General features: G+C 30.4%; 2 protein-coding genes across 2 annotated transcripts; one reads left to right on the forward strand and one right to left on the reverse strand.

Moving 5' to 3' along the window:
* The first annotated feature begins 3,868 nt into the window (after positions 1 to 3,868).
* On the forward strand, positions 3,869 to 13,710 carry SEC (Tetratricopeptide repeat (TPR)-like superfamily protein). Its single transcript, XM_020378088.3, has 28 exons — positions 3,869 to 4,274; positions 4,768 to 4,913; positions 5,040 to 5,138; positions 5,597 to 5,647; positions 5,945 to 6,061; positions 6,195 to 6,251; positions 7,024 to 7,143; positions 7,467 to 7,529; positions 7,622 to 7,700; positions 7,988 to 8,097; positions 8,197 to 8,250; positions 8,357 to 8,424; positions 8,520 to 8,622; positions 8,813 to 9,015; positions 9,857 to 9,953; positions 10,536 to 10,607; positions 10,715 to 10,791; positions 10,893 to 11,009; positions 11,128 to 11,212; positions 11,301 to 11,468; positions 11,714 to 11,824; positions 11,923 to 12,009; positions 12,116 to 12,243; positions 12,376 to 12,458; positions 12,624 to 12,729; positions 12,869 to 13,015; positions 13,149 to 13,269; positions 13,343 to 13,710. Exons 1-28 carry the CDS (start codon positions 4,091 to 4,093, stop codon positions 13,454 to 13,456), a joined length of 2,967 nt encoding a protein of 988 aa, XP_020233677.1. The 5' UTR covers positions 3,869 to 4,090; the 3' UTR covers positions 13,457 to 13,710.
* A 2,983-nt stretch (positions 13,711 to 16,693) lies between these two features.
* Positions 16,694 to 17,913, reverse strand: LOC109795110 (germin-like protein subfamily 1 member 7). The gene is made up of 2 exons (XM_020354531.3): positions 17,734 to 17,913; positions 16,694 to 17,483 (listed from the first exon to the last, which is right to left on the reverse strand). The coding sequence occupies exons 1-2, from the start codon at positions 17,849 to 17,851 to the stop codon at positions 16,933 to 16,935; spliced, it is 669 nt and encodes a 222-aa protein (XP_020210120.1). The 5' UTR covers positions 17,852 to 17,913; the 3' UTR covers positions 16,694 to 16,932.
* Positions 17,914 to 22,744: the final 4,831 nt, after the last annotated feature.

The following is a 22,744-nucleotide window of genomic DNA, read 5'->3' on the forward strand; positions in this document are numbered from 1 at the left end:
ATTTTTTGATTCATTATGAATTTTTTCATTTTTTTTGGTTAAGCCCAACCCATTTTCAAGGTGGATCAGGTTGATTTACGGGTCGAAACCTACTTTGACGGCTCTAACTTTTAACATAAGAAAATGAGAAAGAAAAAATGAAATAAGTTTTTTTTATAAGTTCAATTTTAAATTTTTGGAGAAATTTTGTTTGTTTTTTATATTTTATTCTCCTATAAGTGTTTATATATATATTAAGTTTAATCAAATGGATTTATTCTATTAACAATGGAAACTACTCCTGCTCAGCCTTGCAAATGCAACGTAGGAATGAACAATTGTAGTTTATCTTCTTTGTATTTTCTGATATCGTTGAGCATCTTGTCAATTTATGTTGTGTGCTTTGACACAAGGAACTTAGTTTTTGTCAAATCGGCTTCACATGAAAAAAAATAATAATAACAAAATTGTATGAGAAGAAGCAATGGATGTGCAAAATCTCACAAGAGAAGGCAATAGAGGACAATAAAGAGCAATGCTAGAGGAAGTGAGAGGATGAAAGAGCCTGGAGAGTGGAGGGAGCAAATATGAAGAGACTGAGATAAGATTTTGTAGCCGGAAACATAGCCCAAAAACATGTTACAAATAAAATAAAAATGTTCAGTCAATGCAAGGTCACAAGAGGTAATTTTGGGAATTCTGGTGGTAATTATCAATTTATCATGGCAGATGGTGGCAGAAATAATGGTAAATCTGACAAGGACAGAGAATGTGGAAAATTTGACCATAAAGCCTGGTAATGCTAAGTTAGCTAGGTCTGATCAGAACATTCATGGCTAAATCATCTAACAATACTTTGTGCCGGCTGCATTAGCTACTGATCCTGCATGGTTCTCTAACGCTGGGCCTATCAAACATCTTATCCATGAGGACCTATCATCTCACACCAAAATGCCACCTATGATGGTAATAACAAAGTTTTAGTGGACAACAATGGCACAGTTTTGGGTATTCAATATGGCATCTGAAATTTCTTTCTCTCTGCCTCGGTTGTAGTCATCATATGATAGTTAACATATTCATTCTTTAGTCATAACATTCACTCTAAAACGCTCATTTCTCACTCTTTAATCTCTCCCTTTGCTTCCCCTCTTCTAAAATTTATAAGATGTTTTTGCTTTAACTATATTGTTCTCTTGTCAAACATTAATTCATTGGCCGCATCAAATTGTTGGTCTAGTCAAATCATGTAAGAATATGGTCACGTGGCTCAGTGTGAAAAGAATAAGGAGGCAAACATCACATTTGGAACAGTGGTTCATGCATCCTGTTTTTCATATGTACACCTTTCATTTGCATCAGTACAATGCTGCCACTTCAACCCCAAACCATTATCTATACGTGATTGTACAGCAACCACTATAAGAGGCACCCATAATTCTTCTTGCTCAAACTATGCACATTTTCTTTCTTGACTTAACCTTTGGCATGCAAGTTGCAACAAATCCAATTAATATTAATGTTACTCACACATTCACACTTGTACACGTAATATTTCACACGTCATTTTATCATAACTTTTCCCACTAAAATTTCCATGCACTTATGCTTTAATTGAATATAACTATTTGAACGTGAACTCAGACTTTAAAATGAAAAGTAAATGTTTTTTAAAATTAATTTAAAAAAACAATTTTTTCATAATTTGAGATCGAATTCAATTTCTCTTATATTTTATATCTTTTCATGCAAACTTACGTTATCATAATTCTACTGAAAATCTTTAAAAAATTAATGATTAATTTTGACTTTACATAAAGTTATACCTTACCCTAATCTAAACATTAATATACAAAAAAAAAATGTTTCACAAATTATGATAAAAATATTAGAAAAATCAATTCAAACTATATATGATCTAAACAGATTTAGAGTTTTAATATAAAAAAATCTAATTATTAGAATATTCACATATAGAAAGAGAGAATTGAGATAAGAGAAGCAATAATTCTTGAATATGTTTTCATTTAAGAATGATTAATAAAAAAAATATATTTAAAAACATTTTCATTCAATAACATTGAGAATTTAAATTTACAATATAGGAACAGAAGAGCCAATTGTAAAAAATTGGTCGTTCAATATTCATCGTCACTTGTACTTTGGCATTAAATATCTTCCCTAAATGGTGCAGCATTCCGCCAACAAAATATTTACGCAGAAATAGTCATAGGCAAAGCAAAAGCATTGGAAGATAAAAGCAACCAAATTCCCTGTAATTCCATCTTTGGCATAGATTCCGGGACAGGTGTTATAAGCAATAACTAATTTATTATGACTTCCAGCAGTATTGTCACAGACCCATCCACAACAAAATATTCCTAAAATCAATCTACCACGTCGCTTTATATAATTAAATTCTCAAAAGCCACATTGCCCATACATACTCCTAACTATATATATATATATATATATATATATATATGTGATATACTTTTAATTGGAATGAATGTAATTCATTAATATTTATTACTAATTTTCACAATACTAATTTTAGTTGTCATCTTCAACAGAAAAAAAAAAACCACGTTCCAATCCAAACAAATAAAAATTAATAAATGTAACATTTTTTTTTAACTCCTATCAAATTACACTCAATTGGATCTCGACAAACCCATAATGACTCATGTGCAAATAGGACCTTTTGGATTTTCCATGTTTGTAAAAGATTCAAAATGCCAATGTCGTACTCATACGTGATACGACCAACCAATATAACACTCCTGTTCTTTTTTATTTTTATGTTTAATAAAGATTTCTTTTTGTTGAATCTAACAAAAATATATTATTTTACCGTCTTATAATTTATATTTAATTTATATCTACAAAATAAATTTTAAAAGTAGTCATTAACTAAAACTTCAAAGAATACATTACCCATATGTCAACATAAAGATTTAAAAATGCATTAAATGAATATATAATTTTGATTTCTTAACGCACAAATATATTAAAGACTATATATATATATATATATATATATATATATATATAATCCTTTGTTTTTCTATTAGTCAACATAATATATTTTTAGTTTCTATTGATTCATTTATTTTACCTTTTAGTATTTATAATTTAAAATACACATATTTAATTTTATACTTTTTTTTAATCCTTTATACTCCATATAATTTAATATATATATATATATATTCTTATATTTTTAATTTTTTAATTTTTATCATTATTTTTTTTAATATTATTTATATTGATATGGTAGATATCTTAAATTTTGTGAGAATAAAAAATGATGTTTCAACATAAAAGAGATGTGAAGAGTTGACAAACTAATTTAAAATAATTATAGTAAAATAAATTTAACATCAGACACATAAAATTAATATATTTATTATGTCAATATAAAAAAAATATTATTAAAAAAATTAACGACATAGCATAAAAAGGTTAAAAAAATTACAAGTATAAAAATTAAAAGACTTATCTTAAATTATTAAAATTAAAAAAGATAAGTGTAAGAATTAAAATTTAATTTTTAAAATTAAAAGATAAAATAAATAAAATATATGAAATAAATAGTTATTTTAAGTTATTTTATTTGATTTTCTACTTACTATTTAAAAAAACAAAAAGAAAGCAGGGAAAAAAATTAAAAAGGTTAATAAATCCATCATGGTTTGTCGGAACGAAAAAGGAAGAAATTAGAAAATAATCACATCACGTAATATTAAATATCAGCACTTACGTGTCAGTGTATAATGAAATCTGCCTTTACCGAACGGTGGCCTTTTTTCGCTGTCTGACATCAACGGCTGAGATCTCCCCAAACCAAGATCCTCATCACCTATAAAATACTCCTCCGTCGTGTCACCGTTCCCAGTTTTAACAGAAACACAAGCCCCAAAACAGGAGAGAAAGAAGAAGAAATACTCGAGAAATTTCTCACATAGGGTTTGGATTTTTCGAGCAATCTTCTCTCTCCGTCACTTCATCTCGCGCGATCAATTCCGATCCCACACGCTTTCATGATCGTCGTCTTCGACAGCCTCTGATTCGGTTCTGATCTCTCTCGCCGTGTTCCTCCACCGGAACCATGATCTCCGTACAGGGCGACCACCACCACCGCCACCATCACTACCACCACCAGCCGCAGCTCCCTGGCTCCGCCGACACTTCTCGGCCGCAGTTCACCGGGGATCGTGTTGAGCCCTTCTCCGTCAAGCAGGAACCCGCGTCGCTCACTCTTTTGCCATTACGCGGTCACGATTCCAATGAAGGTTTTTTCCTTTAATCACTTCTCACTAGAAATCCGGTTGTTTATTGATTTTGTGTCAACTTTAATTTTTTCCTTGCACTATTTGTTGGTTTGTGTTTTCGGTTCAGTGCGTTGTTTATTGGTTGCTGTTGATGTTGCTAATTCAGCTGGAGGCTGATTCTTCTGGAGTTTAATGCTTATTGTGCGCCAAATGTGTTGGAAATTAGTTTTGATTCTGTTCTGGCTTCATCAATGTCATAATTAGGGTTTAATAGGGGATCTTTTACAGGGAGCTTCTGTACTGATTTTTCAATCCTTTATATCTTATCGAGGCTTGTTTTGGTGAGCAGGAATAGCCTATTTCATATTTTATTAGCTTTTTGTCTTTTTAGTTGGTAAATTGTGAGAGCGTTTGAAGAAAAGTCACAAGTTTTACGGTGGAATAATTTTCAGTATCCTGAACATCGAATAAAACAATTTGCTCTAATTATTTGAAAAAAAATTCGGTGATGCAGTTGATGAAGATGTGCACTTGTCTCTTGCGCATCAAATGTACAAGACTGGCAATTATAAGCAAGCCCTAGAGCACAGCAACACTGTCTATGAGAGAAATCCGCTCCGTACTGACAACTTACTACTCCTGGGTGCAATTTATTATCAGGTTTGTTCTTCTTTTGTTGTTGTGGCTTTGTCTTTCATGTGTTGGATAATTTTCTTATAATCCTTGGCGATGATCTCTTGCTCCTTTTGTACTGCATTGTTAACACATGGTACTATTTGCTGGCAGTTGCATGATTTTGACATGTGTGTTGCAAAAAATGAAGAAGCTCTGAGAATTGAGCCACACTTTGCTGAGTGTTATGGGAATATGGCAAATGCATGGAAGGTAAGCAACCGCTGCTAATCTTTCTATATCTATACTATTAGTATTAATAAATCTCTATACTTCTGTATCTATTCTATACTATAACTATTAATGATCTATACTATTCTATAATAATCTATACTATAACTATTAATAATGGCGATACTGTTTGATACCACTTTTGGTAAACGTCTTTTGAGTAAACGTCTTTCACGTCTTTCGAGTTCACTTCTATGTGGACATATTTGCCAGTATCTTATCAATTCGTTAATTCAGTTTAACCTCACTTTTGGTAACGGACATGCCACTCTATGAAGAGGTTGTGATGTAGTATTTTTTATTTTTAAATAAAATACATACGGCGTGCCTCTTTTACGTTAGTCCAGTATGACTGTGATGGAACTTGTTATACTATTTTTTGTTTGCAGTAGGCAAATTTCATTCATTTGCCATATTTAATGGAGCTTTATTTTGTGCAGGAAAAAGGAAACATTGACCTTGCAATTCGCTACTACTTGATTGCCATAGAGGTCTGTATGCAATCTCGTCCAATAACTGTAGTTTGTTTTGTTAATGTTTTATGAGCTTATTCGTTGCTTTGGTTTAGCTTTTTTTTTTTTTTTTTTTACGTCTTATTATTATTATTATTTTGTATTAGTTCAGTACCCATGTTTCCAAAAGAAAATACCCAATATTTGTACCAAGCAACTATAAATCAAATTTATGGTAACATATCTTGTATAATTTCAATTCTAGTAAATGGATCTGATTCTGTTGATTATTTAGTTTGTTTAACCTTTTCCCTCCTTTTGAATTTGCTATTGTAGCTCCGTCCCAATTTTGCTGATGCATGGTCAAATCTAGCTAGCGCATACATGCGTAAAGGAAGACTCACTGAAGCAGCTCAGTGTTGTCGTCAAGCACTTGCTATAAATCCTCTAATGGTATTATTTGCTTTTTATTTGATGATCAATAGCTTCCCATGCTATGTAGTTATTAAGAAGGCATAAAGTGTGTAATCTTTTACTTTCTATATTTTGTTATGTAGTTTATGTGATTGTTCCTTATGTACTACAGGTTGATGCTCATAGCAACTTGGGTAATCTAATGAAAGCTCAAGGCTTGGTGCAAGAAGTAAGCCCTTACATTTGATATGTATTTTCTTGTTTATGTGTTATTCTTTTGACTTTTGAGGTTTTCTACAACCTATAATTGGTTTTTGAACCTTCACTTCTTATCGCATGGGAGATTAGTCTTTTCCTAATGACGTATCTGCCACAGTGGACCATATCTGAAATTGGATTTGTTGTACCTCTTCTTGCTTCGTTAGCTAGTACAGTTTCTCTAAAGAGAAATTGGGCTTCCCATTTTTAGACAATGCTCTACTTGATGTATGAGTGATACTCCATCCTGTTGGATTAGCCGTTTTATGTTGGATATAAGACTTTTTTAAGACCTTTTCTGCCCCAATGCTTCTACCTACTTACTCAGATCTTGGTGTAACCACATCTTCTGTCAGGGCCATTCTAGTTTCTTTACCCTAATGTGGCTTCTAGTTTGAGATGAATATCTACTGGATTCCCTAGAGTGAGTGACAAGTGTTGGGAATTATGATGGTCATACTCATCTTCCATTTTCTGTATAGCCGGATAAAAATAATAAAAATGGCTGTGTGCTGGCCTGGGAAGCCTGGAGGGCTCCTTCAATGCTTAGTATTTTGTACCCTACATCTTTCTTTACATCTAAGTTACTGATTTAAATAATTCGTGCGTGGAACTGTGGATTATCCACAGTTCGATACAGATATCAAGTTGTTGTCTTCAAGCCAGGGCTCAGATGATGGTTGCTCTTGTTGTAACTTCCATCTCCAAGACTGCAAATAGTCAGAATCTAACATTTTTTGCAGGCATACAGTTGTTACCTTGAGGCATTGCGCATTCAACCTACCTTTGCTATTGCATGGTCAAATCTTGCCGGTCTATTCATGGAGTCGGGTGATTTCAACAGGGCTCTTCAGTATTACAAGGTATGTCTCTTTTCTACATTACTTGAGTGAAAATTTTAAACTTTTGATAGAAAGTAGTGGGTGCATCAGATTTTCTAGTTAATTTTGTTGAATTTGCTTAAGATGTTTCATTTCTCATTATTAAATGATGCTTAGCTGTGTTAGAGGGACTACTGAAGGTTTTGCTATATCATACATATGCGCTATGCATTTGTCTCCCTTAAATTTGTGGTGTTTGCTTTATGCTCCCGAAGCCATGATATATTTATAATTGTCTATGATGCTGCTCAGACAATTCTGTCATTATATGTTCTCTTATTTTTTTTAATTTTTAAATATTTCAGGAAGCAGTGAAACTAAAACCTTCCTTCCCTGATGCATATCTGAACCTTGGGAATGTGTACAAGGTATGGTGTTATGCATGATTGGTTGGATAGGACTACTACTTAAATTTGTGTTGTTGGAAACTTTTAATGTTTTATTTTTCTTCCCCTATCAGGCTCTAGGGATGCCTCAAGAAGCTATTGCATGTTATCAACATGCTCTTCAGACACGGCCAAACTATGGCATGGCTTATGGTGGGTTTTGTTGTTTTATTTCTTTCTCTTTTTGCTGCTTATTTATTTTCTTTGTACAATATCAGCTCAAGACTTTGGAATCTTAGATATTGATGAAGATCTGACTATTTTTGTTTTCTTTCTTTTAAAAGTTTGGTTATGGTATTTTGCGTGTTTCTAGCCTTGGTCCTAAAGGTTTCCTTGGTGCCGCTGCTGCGGACAGTCTTGTTATGAATAATTAATCAATTCTTTAGGAAGTAATAATCATTTGTATAACCATGGCACTAATCACTTCAAATGGTGCACAGGTAATTTGGCCAGTATATATTATGAGCAAGGTCAACTGGACATGGCAATTCTTCACTATAAACAAGCTGTTGCATGTGACCCTAGATTTTTGGAAGCTTACAATAACTTGGTTGGTCTCTTCTTTTGTGTTATGATTAGTTAAAGAAACCTTCATATGCACTTTCGTATGCAGTTGTATAATATTGTATTTTATTTTATTTTCTTGTAGGGTAATGCTCTAAAAGATGTTGGCAGAGTAGAGGAAGCAATCCAGTGCTATAATGTATGTTATATCTTTTATCTTGTGGCCTTAATTACATATAATTATAGTCATTATGCTTTAATGCCATTAAAATCCTTACTCAATGTAATTTTTTTGTGGGATGAAGCAATGCCTTACATTACAGCCTAACCACCCACAAGCATTGACCAATCTTGGAAATATATACATGGAATGGTATGTGGTCCCGTGTATCTTTATGTTAATGGTAGTAATTTTTGTCGTACCTGATAAAATATTGAGCTTTCTTGCTTAAAATTGCTGCGGTGCAGGAACATGGCTGCTGCTGCTGCTTCATATTATAAAGCTACACTGAATGTAACAACTGGATTGTCTGCTCCTTATAACAACCTTGCAATCATCTATAAGCAGCAGGTAAGTCTGATGTGAAATACAACTCATGCTTATGGTGTTTCTGAGTCAGTTATTAATGCTTTACTTGCGTTAGGTTTATGTAGGCTTGATAAAAACGGGGGAACTGTGATGATCACAAGCTTTACAAAAAAGTGTTGATACAAGTATATCTTTACTAATATTTTATTCTTTTGTTGACAAATTATTGCAGGGTAATTATGTAGATGCCATATCCTGCTACAATGAGGTCCTCCGCATTGATCCCTTGGCAGCTGATGGGCTAGTAAATAGAGGCAATACATATAAGGAGATTGGTCGAGTTAGTGAAGCTATCCAGGATTACATACGTGCAATTGCTGTCAGGCCCACCATGGCTGAAGCCCATGCTAATTTGGCTTCTGCTTATAAAGATAGGTATGCTAATTTTTAATTTAGCTTCATGGTGGTGAAAACCCACATCATAGTATCTATGTTGTCAATAGTGGCCCACCACAGTATACTGTTGTGTGGTCTTTCAATGTTGTGGCTGGAGTGGCTGCGAATCGATGGGGTAGAGTGGGTCTGGGTCAGTTTACAAAATTTCAAAATACCCCCATTTAATGAGGGTGTTTTTGTCTTTCCACTTTCAAATCTTTTTATCTTATTGTTCGTTGACCTTGTGTGTGTGCCCCCCTCCTCCTCCTCCTCTCTTCTTCTCCAGCGGGTCCGCTGGCTGTTGCTCCAGTGAGTCTCTTGTTCTGTTTGTAGTTTTTCTTTTTTCCTTTCCTTTTTCTGTTCCCTTCTTTTCTTATTTTTTCTTTTCATTTCCTTCATTTTCCTTTTTCTCTTCCTTATTTTCTTTATTGCTGGCACAGAAATTTTTGTTATTCTTTTCATTTTTTACTTGTGTGGTTTTGTTCTTTGGTAGTCAGCAGAACCATGGTCCAACCAAATGATTAATGCATGAATTTTTGGGTTATTTTTCTTTTTTTAAGCTTATAAATTATTATTTAATATATATATATATATATATATATATATATTAATTATTTGAATAGTGGGCATCCTGCTATCCGTGGAATTTACATCTTCTAAGAATTATTATATTTTAACTCTTGTTGGTTGCACCATTAGTTTTAAGTTACTTCTTGTGTTGCCTAGACTTCTTATCCTCCTGTTGCCCTTGCAACACCTGTCTGTAACTTGTGTCAGCAATGCCATCTTTAGATAGTTGGTCATAGCTGTAAGCTAATCTAAATTATGTCTCCTATTTCAGTGGACATGTAGAGGCTGCTGTGAAGAGCTATAAACAGGCATTGATTCTTCGTCCGGACTTCCCTGAAGCAACTTGCAATCTCCTACATACACTTCAGGTTTTCTCTATTAATTATTATAATGTTTGTTATTTAAAGCGAGTTTGGTGGAGTGCCTTTTGATATGATCTTGTTGCTTATGCCTTATATGAATTTATCATCTTTTTCTGTCCCAATGCTTCATCCATACCATTGCATTGATTAGCCTCAGATAGATGAAGTTGTTCGGTTCACGTGGTTGGAAGAAATAATAAGTATTGGCTGTTGTATGTTAAACCTGATTGGACTATATCATAATCTTGGATTTTAATATGCTTTTCAGTATGGTTGGTTGAAGTCATGATTTAAATAGTGCACAATATGCTATAATGCATTGGTGTCCTTTTTCATTGTTATTTACATTTATGTTTAGCATTGCCTTGTGATATAACCCTGCCCTTTCCCACAAGGCAAAAAGGAATTAAGATGGTTATCCTCCTGTCTTTTGGTGTGTGATGTATTTAAATGTCATTTCTCTGTTGTCTGGTTTTAGAAAATGCTTTGCTCTGCTGATAAATGAACAATTGCCAGTAGTAGTATTAATTTTTTTCGTGTAGTTTGTAACTTCATTTGGCATCATTATAATCTTTTGTCATGTTGCAGTGTGTCTGCTGTTGGGAGGATCGTGAGAAAATGTTCAAGGAAGTTGAAGGGATAATCAAGAGGCAGATTAATGTTAGGAGCAATCAATACTCTATTTTTCTTTTATTCTATTAAAAATATATATGATACAAGCATGTGTTTTTGAATATCCTTCAATTGATATCCTTTCTGTTTTTCAGATGTCTGTTCTTCCTAGTGTCCAGCCTTTCCATGCTATAGCATATCCACTTGACCCAATGCTTGCTCTGGAAATTAGGTATGAATAATACTGTTCACAGCAGGCATGAACGATTAAAAAATATGAAATTCTCCATAATATATTCAGTTTATAATGTCCTTTCCGTTCTCTCTTTGCAGCCGTAAATATGCTGCACACTGCTCTGTAATTGCATCTCGTTTTGCTCTTCCTGCATTCAACCATCCTGCACCTATTCCAATCAAGCGGGAGGGAGGATATGAGAGACTAAGGGTTGGGTATGTCATACTTATGCAGCCAAATCTCTAAATAATTTTCTGTCTTTTACTTTTGTTCTATCTGTACCAAAAAGTTTTATGTTACATTTTTAAATGTGGGAAACTTTTGGGTTGGCAGGTATGTCAGTAGTGACTTCGGTAATCACCCCTTATCACATCTCATGGGATCTGTTTTTGGTATGCACAACAGGAAGAATGTTGAGGTATTTAATGTGGTTTTATTCAACCTATCTGTCTTCCAAATTTTATTCCTGCTGTTCTCATTGTGTTATTATCAATTTATATATGTAGGTGTTCTGCTATGCCTTGAGTGCAAATGATGGTACTGAATGGAGACAACGTATTCAGTCTGAAGCAGAGCACTTTGTGGATGTTTCTGCCATGTCATCGGATGCAATAGCAAAATTGATCAATGAGAATAAGATACATATCCTTGTCAACCTTAATGGTTATACAAAGGTAGGGAGTAATTCTTTTATGATCTTTGAAGTATTTAAACTTCATAATTAGTGCAAATTTTGTTATATCAAACTTGCCTTTTATTTTACTTGTTGACTCTAGTCTTTGTGAGTGAACTTTTTTCCTTGTTTGAAACCGTAATTAGATCATGACCTGGTAAATTTTATGATTGGATTTTTGTAGTTTTTCCTGATGACTCAAGTTCTTTTCTATTGCACGATGTAATTCTCCTTATTATTTTTCAGGGTGCCAGAAATGAGATATTTGCTATGCAACCTGCACCAATTCAAGTTTCATATATGGGATTCCCCGGAACAACTGGGGCTACTTACATAGATTACTTGGTCACTGATGAGGTGAGATACAATGCTTCCAGGAAGGCCAAATAAATAAGGAATAATGTTTTATTAATTCGCATTACATGCATCCTGATCTCTTGTTACTTCTCTTGCAGTTTGTTTCACCACTACGGTATGCACATATTTATTCTGAGAAGATTGTCCATCTCCCCCATTGCTACTTTGTAAATGATTATAAACAGGTTATTTTTATGAACTTTTGAGAACCTTGGGTTTAATTTTATCTGTGCCTTTTATGTATTTATATGCATGGGCATTTAGTGGTTTTGTTCTGCATGTTTTGTTCAGAAAAATCAAGATGTGTTAGATCCAAACTGCCCCCACAAACGATCAGATTATGGTCTACCTGAGGATAAATTTATATTTGCATGCTTCAATCAACTTTACAAGATGGATCCTGAAATATTTAATACATGGTAATGCCAGGATGTTCTTTGTTGCCTTTTTATATAAAATATATGATCTCTCAATTATATTCCCTTCATTTTTTCCCTCGAAAATTTGGCATCTTATCCATCGCATGTCTGACTATGCTTGTATTTTTTTAGGTGCAACATTCTTAAACGGGTACCCAACAGTGCACTCTGGCTCCTGAGATTTCCTGCTGCAGGCGAAATGAGACTGAGAGCATGTACGTGTTTTTATTAAATTATACTTTTATCGAAGTCTACGATCGATAATATCTGATTCTTTTTTATTAATTCTCCAAAGGGCATCTCGTGAATACGCATAGATTTTTTAAAGTTACTATTATCTTATTTGTATTCACTGTTTCCAATTTATGGACCTCTTTCAGATGCTGCTGCACAAGGGGTACAGCCAGATCAAATTATTTTCACGGATGTTGCAATGAAGAATGAACACATCAGACGGAGTTCTTTAGCGGACTTATTCCTCGACTCGTAATCACTAATCCATTTTATTTGTCTCGCTTCATTTTTCTGTTGCATCCAGTTGATTCTTTCTCTCTTTATGTTCTACATGTAGTTGTCTGTTTACATAGTATATCTTGATCTTATATGTTTTTCTGTTTTCTTCCAGGCCTTTATGCAATGCACATACAACAGGAACAGATATATTATGGGCAGGTTTGCCGATGGTTACTCTGCCTCTTGAGAAAATGGCTACTAGGGTTGCTGGGTCACTCTGTCTTGCTACTGGACTTGGGGAGGAAATGATTGTTAGCAGGTTAGCACTTTCCAATTTGTTTTTTGTTTAGTAATGCCTGCCAGACATAACCATGTGCTTATGCCCTCTTGACAATTATTTTTATTAACTTGATGCTTTTTACTTAATTTTAAACTTCTGTGGAACCGAGTAGCATGAAAGAGTATGAAGATAGAGCTGTATCATTGGCTCTGAATCGGCCGAAGCTTCAAGCTCTTACTAACAAGCTTAAATCTGTTCGCATGACTTGCCCACTATTTGACACAACGCGCTGGGTGAGTTTGAAACACTGGAATCTATGGTTTTTCCATTGCCTGTACACACAGTTAAATATTTTGAATGTTGCAGGTGAGGAATCTTGAGAGATCGTATTTTAAAATGTGGAATCTGCATTGTTCAGGTCAGCGCCCACAACACTTCAAGGTCACTGAAAATGATCTCGAATGTCCTTATGACAGATAGACATAGGAATTAGACGGGAATGTAGATAAGAAAATTAAGAGAGTCGTATTTTAGCCTACCCACATTGTTGAGGCCTAGTTACTCAAAAATGTTGGTGGGTTATTTTAGTTGCTCATTGTTGATGTATTACCTTGTATTAGTAAAAGTGTAAAAGAGAAAAATTGTGACGTACTCATGTAGTAGCAGTAGTAAGAGAGTAAAAAATGTGACTTATTTTTATTTATTTATAATAGAAAGTGTTTGCTTTGGAGTTATGCCTTTTTTTCCACAAACATCAGAGCAGTGTGGTGTGTATAATTTATTTGCATGTTTAATTTGTAAGTGAATTTAAAATATCATGATTTATTTGCTTTTGGAGTTATGCGGTTTTTCCCCACCAGCAGGACTGCTGATTTACAGTTATATTACGTCTTTTATTGTATTTGGATGAAAATTTGACAGGATTTAATTTTTAAGTGAATTTAAAATATCATGTTTGAACATTAAATTTACAGGATTCTTAAAAGGATTTTTATTTCTCCCGTAAAATAAATATATTAAATAATACCCAAAAATGAAGGAATTTTGAATAAATAAAACATAATGAAATTAGTTTTATGGGATTTGTTTATGAATGAAAATTTATTTGAACTGTGTAGATTATATTTTGGGAATCTTAATTGGCATGATGTAAATTTTATAAATTTAATCAAATTGAAAGTATTTTTTTATTATATATATATATAATTTTATATCAATTTAAGATGAGATGATTTGATATTTTATTTTTATAAAATAATTTTGATATAATATATATATATATTAAAATATAATAAAATATAAATATATAAAGTGTTATGAAATTATAATTTAATGGTTAAATTTATAAAATTTATATTTAATATAAAGTTATTGAAATAAAAATTTTACTGGTATCTTGAAAATTATTTGATTAATATATTGGGAGTATTTTGGGCAGGACAGGTGTTAAAAGTTGGTTGTTAGAATTAATATAGAAAATAATACTTTTAGTTAAAGAAGTTATCTAAAAAATAATAAACGGAGTTTTCTCTCATGAATCCTGTTATGTGTATTAATTAATAAACTTAATAAAGGCTATTTTATTAAATAAATTTGTTAATTTTAGATTCCTATTAAATAAAAATTATTACTTTAAATTTAAATGGAGTTTTTTTTTTAAATAATGCAATTTGTAGATTTTTTTTTATAAGTATACTATGATTTAAATATATATATTTTTCTTTAGTTCGGTAGTTTAGTTGTTAGGTAGAAGTTGACAACTAAATTTGATTTTTGTTGCCTTTTTGTAATTTATTTAGATAAAAAAAATGTTTTTAATGTAAGTTTAGGGTATATTTCTTTTTATTCTTTAAACTTAAAATTGATACTTTCTAATCCTTGGTATTTATAAATAAAATAAAATTTAGGTATAATTTTTAGATACGTGTTCTTTAATTAGAATGAGAGTTTTATCTTGATAACATATGTAAATATATATTAATGATATTTGTATTAAATAAAAATGTATATTATTGATTTAAGTTTTATCTTTTTCAAAAAAAATTATTATTATTTTTTTAGATTTTTACTTCATATTAAAGAAATAAAAATATATTTTAATTTTTATATTATTAATGTAAAATATTTGTGATGATTAATCTGAAAAGTAATTTTTTAGTTTATTATTTTAGTTCCTTATTTTATTTTATTTATTTAATTTAATCTCTTAATATTTTAAAATAATATGATGTGATTTTTTTTGTCTAATTGAAATTAAAGCATTATTTTTTTTATACATATCGTGATAAAAATTGATATGTTATTTGTAGAAAAATTTAATATTATTAATTTCAATTAGATAGAAATTACTGCATTTTATTGTTTTAAAAAATTATGGGACTAAATTAAACTTTTTTAATAATAGAGTGATCAAATTAAATAATTTAAATTAATTCTTATACATTAAACATGCATTTCTATTTTATGTAAGAACATTTTTAAGAGTTTTTTTGGATGATAGAATTTTTAGATTTTTTTAACTTTTTATCTAATTTAATTATTATTTATTATAATTATTTAAGAAATAAAATTTTACTTTTAATTAAATTATTAATAAATAAAAATAATATTATATTACTATATAAATTATTTATCATAAATTTTAAATATGATTTATATATTCAAATATAATATTTTTAATATATAATTTATTATAAAATTTAGTTACATATAATAAATATTTAGTTTATGCATTGTACAATACTTAAATTACTAGTTAATTAAATAAGTTGAATTATCAAAGAGTACTTTGATTTTTTTTTATTCAAAAGACTTATAAAGATTCGATCCTGACTTTAAGCATGAAGATGTGAGAAAAAGTTACATATTTTTATTGAATAAAAAAAATAAAGTAGGTATAACTATATGCCTTTTTTTTTTTCCTTCCAAATTTAAAAATATAAAATTGTGTGTATATTTTTCCTATTTATTTTTTTATTTGGTACTTGGCGAAATTTGTAACATAAACTGCCACTAATTATATAAGTGACTTCTGAATTTATTATTTTGTGTTCACTCTGTATTTTTAAAATAAAAGCTTAAAAAATGACATGAAAAATGGAATATAGACAAGAGGTCTTTCAAAATCAAATTAGAGACATTTTTTTCCTTATATCTTCCCTCATTTTCAATTAAACAGGGCAACTCAAGTGATAAAAACAAATATTTTTCTTTAAGTTGTGAAATGTTAGGATTTAATTGGAAAATATATGAAACAAGCTATAAGATTTAAAATCTTTAGCATTTAATTTATTATTTTATTTTTTTTATAGTTAACAGCATCCGATTGATATATATCAGATCTTGTATGGACTCAATTATTAGACTTGCAATATTGACAAACTAAACAATTGCATGCATGAAACGAAATTTAAAAAACCATTTATACAAGGTCCGAGCAAGATGGTATTACGATTCATGTTCCAAGTTTACCTTCTTTCAGGTTTAAGGTCCTTACCTCTAATTTTAAGCTTATTAATGACTTTGGAATTTCTGTATACACTGTATTTTAAAATAAAATCTTTAAAGTTGATATAATTGATGAAGTATAGACAATGGTCTTTCAAATAACATGTATCATAAGCTTATTATTTTTTATAATAAGTATCTTTAAATTATATTTATTATGATTATTAATTAGTGGACACTGACAGGTAACTATTTTGTTCAGTATGAATATAAAAGCCAAATTAGTTGTTTCTTTTTATTATTATACTCGTAACATTGATATATCAAACCAAATTCAAATCCACACAAATCAACTACGTCATACACATAATAGCCACATGCATTTTATTTAATATTGCAGTGTAATTGCTTGAGAGAGTGAATTGCATGAAGCACAAGCAAAATGAGAAAACTATTTATCCAAGGTCCGATCGAGCAAGATGCATGGTATCACGAATCACGTTCCCACGTTAACTATTGTTGTACCAGAATTGCTTCTGAAGGTAGTCGATTGTGTTTTTGTCCACTTGAAAAGCTTTAGCGAGAACTTCATCAGAGATAGGTGGTTTAGATCCAAACACAGCATTAGCAATCGTAATAACCCCCGGGTTTTGGCTACTAAGGCCAGCAATGGCCACAGCGTTTCCATAACCCACGTTTTGCTGAAAGTGAATGAGTCCAATGGGGAACACAAACACGTCACCCTTGTTAAGCACTTTGGTGAAGAGACGGTTGTCGTTTTGATTGGATGCAACAAAACCAACGTAAAGGGTACCCTCCAATACTACAAGAATCTCTGTCCCACGAGGGTGAGTGTGAGGAGGGTTCAAACCCTTTGGTGCAAAGTCTATACGAGCCAAGGATATTCCAAGTGTGTTGAGTCCTAATATTTCGTTAACAGCCACAGGTGTCACCTTTGACCCTAGTGGATTTGATGTGTCTCCGGCTCCCAATCCAGGATAGAAGAAATCTTCAGCTCTTGCAAGCTTAGGATCCTTGCAAAATTTTCCATTCACAAACACTGCACATTAATTAAGAAAAATCAAATCACACGAAGATACTTATTATGATATATCAGAACTTCAATCAAAGTTTTACGCTATTAGAATAGAAGGAAGAACATAAGTTTCTAATGATATAAAATCTTTAAAATGATAACTAAAAATAAATCTACAAATGTTTAAATTTAAAATGAACAATATAATATTAATGTAAAAATATATGTAAACTCGATTGTGGTCAGAAAATTTATGAAAGAATAGTATATATACCACCAGTTCTAGTGTCATTAATAGCCACACAAAAGTCTTGTAGGGGGCTTGGATCATAAGCAAAGGCAAGAGAGGATGCCAAAGCCAATAGTACAACGAGAAAGTAAACAAACTTCATTTTTCTCCTTTGCTAGTAAACTCTTAACTATTGTGTTTTGTGTGGGAGACTTGATGAGTTTTGGTGCATGGGAAGTATCTATTTATAGGAGAGAGACATCGGTATATATTTGACCAATTCTAGGATTAGTTAACTATTTGGTAGTTGAAGCTTTCTTTTTTTAAGAAAATGGTCGAATCATTTTTTATGACACTAAACTTTTGTCAAAATATTGATTAGATTGAGATTGCTCCACATCATCAACTTCATGACACCAATTTTTCTCAGTTTGAGTGTTACCTTGTACAATCGACATAGTACCCACTACCCGCTTGAAATATTACTTTTATAATGGGAGCTGGTGAATTACATATTTAGAGTTGTTAGTTTTGAGACCCGGCGGCTAAAATTTTCTGAGCATTTCTAAAACTCTAGAAGACTACAACTAGTGCCCCATATACACATTAATGTGGTTTCATTATTTTTTTTTGCCAAAGTCTTTAATTCGTCTTTCATATTGCAGCTTAGATATCTTTTAGAGTAAGTGGAAGACAATAATGGACTCTTTTAAGGTAGAAAATTGATTAAATTTTTATTATCAACTAGTAATTATGTTCTCAAAGAAAAGAGAGCCGATGAATCCATATTTATCTAGTCAACAAAGTCTCTTAATCTTTATCCGGGTAATAAATAAACAATTTGCTTCTTTGATTTATTTTCTTACTCTACCGTAGTATTTCAAACGCGTGTGACAACTCGCAATATAGTTCACACAAGTGATGTAAATGAATGATTCCTACCCAATAAAGATATCAGATTGTTAGAAAAAAAAATGCATAGAATAAACTAGGATTTGTACACAAAGAAGAGTTGTTATAAGGCAGGTAATGAAAATGTTTTCATGACAACGACTTCAAATTTTAATCCAAATTAGATTTAGAAACTTGGAATATCCGATGGAAGGATCGTTGATTATTCTCGACCCCCTCTTTTACAATTGCAAAATTATGAAGGCTCAAGCATAAAGTGTTTTAGTTTATCTTTATGCTTTTGGACAAATATACCCACTATTAATATCTTAAACAGTGGGCAGTTGGGAAACAGGTGTGCATATTCTTTTCCCTCCATAATCTTAGGCGAACGGGAGAATTCTTAAATTCATATTCATATCTCATAACAGTATGTTTCATGTTATATGTTTTTAGTACGTGTGAAATGTACAAAATAAATGTTTTTATGTATAAACTAAAATTTATAACAAATAAATATTTTTAAATATTTAGAGGTGTATTAGACTGATTTTAAAAGAAAATTTAAATATGAAAAAATATTATAAATTTTAAAAGATTTTATAGGAATGTAATGACTTTTAAAATTATTTTAAAACACTTTTATAATTAAGATTTTATTATCTAGATTTTAATAGATTTTTACATATTATAAGAATTTAGAAGACTTAAAAGGATGAGATTCCACATGACAACATGCATTTTTTTAAAAATATATACAATTAATGAAAAGATAATATAAAAGATAAAATTTGAATAAAAAAGTAAAATTAATACTATTTTTTAATCTTTCAATGAACAATTAATTATAATTTCATATACTCTTAAACTTAATTAACATTTTCTCATGTATAACTCTCTATGTATTAACATCTTCTTTGTTATGTTATTGGGATTGAATAATGGTAAAAAATAAACATAAGTAAAATTTTAAATATTTAATAATTTAAAAAATAAATATTAAGAAATTTTATGTCAATATTGATACATAACAGAAAAATAGAAAAAATAACAAAGAGAAGAAGAGAGAAGTGAGAAAGACAAAAGAGAAAGAAAAAGAGAGACCAGAGGGAAGATTAAGGAAAAAGAGGAAAAAAATGAGGATATATGAAATATTAAGATAGTTAAGATATATTTTTTGGATTAATTAAATTAAAATTAAAATTAAGAAGTATATTTAAATTAAATAAAAATAAAAATAAATGTTCAATTTATTTATTAGGAAAATACAGTAATTTAATGTGAGTGAAACAACTCTTAAAAATATTTTCATTAAAAGATAATTTCTAAAAATATCACCACCATTCAATAGTAATTTTTAAAAATATTCTCACTTACAAAAAAATTTGATATATATAATATAGGATCAAATAGAATAAGGATTAAGGAAAAGTACGGCATAGTTGAGGCATAACTCATAAGTCACAAGACACCTCTATCATTTGGTAATCCATATACAATACAAATATATTTTTGATACGCAATGGTATTAGATAAATACATGTGTAATCGTCTATAATATCCTTATCTTATTTAGAGCTTTATGCGTACCAAATAACTTGGTAAATAATAATGGAAAATCTTATTTTATATATATATTATAAAAACAATGATAAAGATGATGGAGATAATAATGGTGAGTGGCATTGATAGTGGGGTGGTGATGGATCATGGAGATAATGGTAGGTGGCATTAACGGGGGAGAGAGAGTTGGGATTTAGGATAATGAAAAAATAAATTCAGCATTTTTATCATAGTTTTAAAAACCGGACCGGTCATCGAACCGGTTAAGGTACTGGGTCAGTGGGTCAAAGGTTGAACCGGTGGGTCACTGGTTGAACCGCATGACTCGATTTTTATTTATTTTTATTAAAAAATATTCATATTAAATATATTTTATACTTATAAATTTTAATAAATTCATATCTTATTTTAAATTTTAATTTTTCTATATTATTTAAAATTATTTTTATTTTTATTTTGTAAAAAAATACATAAAAAAATTACATGTTAAACAATATATTAATATAAATTAAAAATATAAACAATATGTACATATATAATATGCTTGCAATTAATATCACAAAATAATATATGTAATATTTACATAGATATTGCATTATTAAATATATAATTTAAAATTAATAATATACTATAAAAGTTATTTAAGTTGTATATATTGCAAACAAATATATTAGAACAAGTAGTCATTGTTATATTTAATAAGACTCCTTGCTTTTTCATTAAGAGATTCAATTTTCATTATTATTTTTGTGATTTATGGTCCCTTAAAAAAATTTTAAAAAAATATTTAAAAAAAGTGGTTGAACCGGTTTGACCCACCGGTTCACCGGTTGAACCGAAAAATTGACCGGTTCAATCCGGTTTGAAACGGGTCGACTGCATAACCGATCCAACTTCAGATTCGGACCGGCTGGACCACCGGTTCCCGGTCCAACCGGTCCGACCGGCCGGGTCGGTCCGGGTTTTAAAACACTGATTTTTATCTTTACAATAATAATGTTGCGTGTCTCGAGTTATTGAGTAACAATATTTTTTGTATTTGTTGTTCTGTATTTTATCCTTTTCTTTTTTATACTATTTCATGACCACTTTTAAATTTAAATTAAATATTATTATTTTTTTGGTGCTATCAGATCTTTAAATTCTTTGCAAATCAAATGTACATTTATTTTTTTTTTTGTTAATCACCTATACACTGCAAGTATAAATTTTTTTATATTAATAATCAATTAAAGTCGTTAATAGTGTCTTTTCATTTTCTCATTTAATTAAATTAAAATAAAAAAGACATTATTAACGACTCTGATTAAACTTTACACTAGCAGTGTATAGTGATTAACTTTTTTTTTTTTCCTTGAATTCAGACGGACCTTGTAGGCTTGTAATTATGGAAGCACATATGGGAGAAGGATTGGGCTATTTTCAGTATATGATGGGCCTCACTTAGAATAGTTTCACAAATGAGAATGGTCCAAAAATATAAAAAGCGCCTATCCTTTTAACGCCATACTCACTCTAATTAAACTTTATGCTTTGTTTAGTTTATGAATGAAAAAAAAAAGGAAAAAAAAAAACTCTTTTCAATCTTTTTTACAAAATTTGTATTGTTTAGTCATTTTTATAAGAATGAATTTTAAATGTATCTTGTCTTAATTTTTTTTACAAGACACTCTTAATTAAAATCATTTATTTGAATTTTTGGTAAAATAAGAGCTTATTTTTGTCATTATAATATTTCCTAATGACAAAAATAAGGAATCTCATTAATACTAGAGGTAATTTGAGGGAAAAAAATACTCCATTTAGTATCGAATATAAACAAAAAATTTAGATGGGTGTTGGTCCCAAATATAAGCAAATTTACTAATTTGATTTTATATATTCCATCTTTAAAATATTCTTAATTTAATTGAGTTTTTTTTTATACCTAATGACTTATTTTTGTTCTTGATATCCAATTTCAGTGGAGGGTAGTTTAGTAAAAATAATTAAAATAAAAGTGGTGCAATTAAATGATTATGAATCTTGATTATTGTAAATCATTTTTTTCTCATATACTTGAAATATAGTATAAATTCAAAATAAATTTAATGTTGTCAACTAAATCAACTTTCATAATCCTAATGAATTAGGTAATTGTGCTATAAAAAATGAATTAGGTAATTAGATATTATAAGTATTGGAGGAAGGAATATATTTATAGAATGACGTAAATATCTCTAAATAAAAATAAGATATAATAATTTTATTTGTACACAAATACTATTGTAGATTATTTTTATTAATGGTCTATGGTGTGCCATTTTTATTTATTGTTGGAATTATTTCATCACAATGTTATGTAATGTACTTATCGACACGACGACACCAAATATTTTCTTCTCATTGCTCCCTCCACATCAAAACCTTTCTCTTTCGAAAAAAATGATGGTGTCAAAAAAACTCGGCTCCAACACCCACCTCTTTTATAACCTCTCTAAGGCCAACTTTACACTAACCTCAAATCCCTATTTGGCTTATATGTTGTCCTTGACTTTCACAACCATATGACTTTCCTCATCAACGACTCCAAAAAGGGTGTGTACTCCATGCCCAAGGTTTA

The sequence above is a fragment of the Cajanus cajan genome, chromosome 7 (genome assembly GCF_000230855.2).
Source record: "Cajanus cajan strain Asha chromosome 7, NIPB_CcT2T_4, whole genome shotgun sequence".
Taxonomy (NCBI): domain Eukaryota; kingdom Viridiplantae; phylum Streptophyta; class Magnoliopsida; order Fabales; family Fabaceae; genus Cajanus; species Cajanus cajan.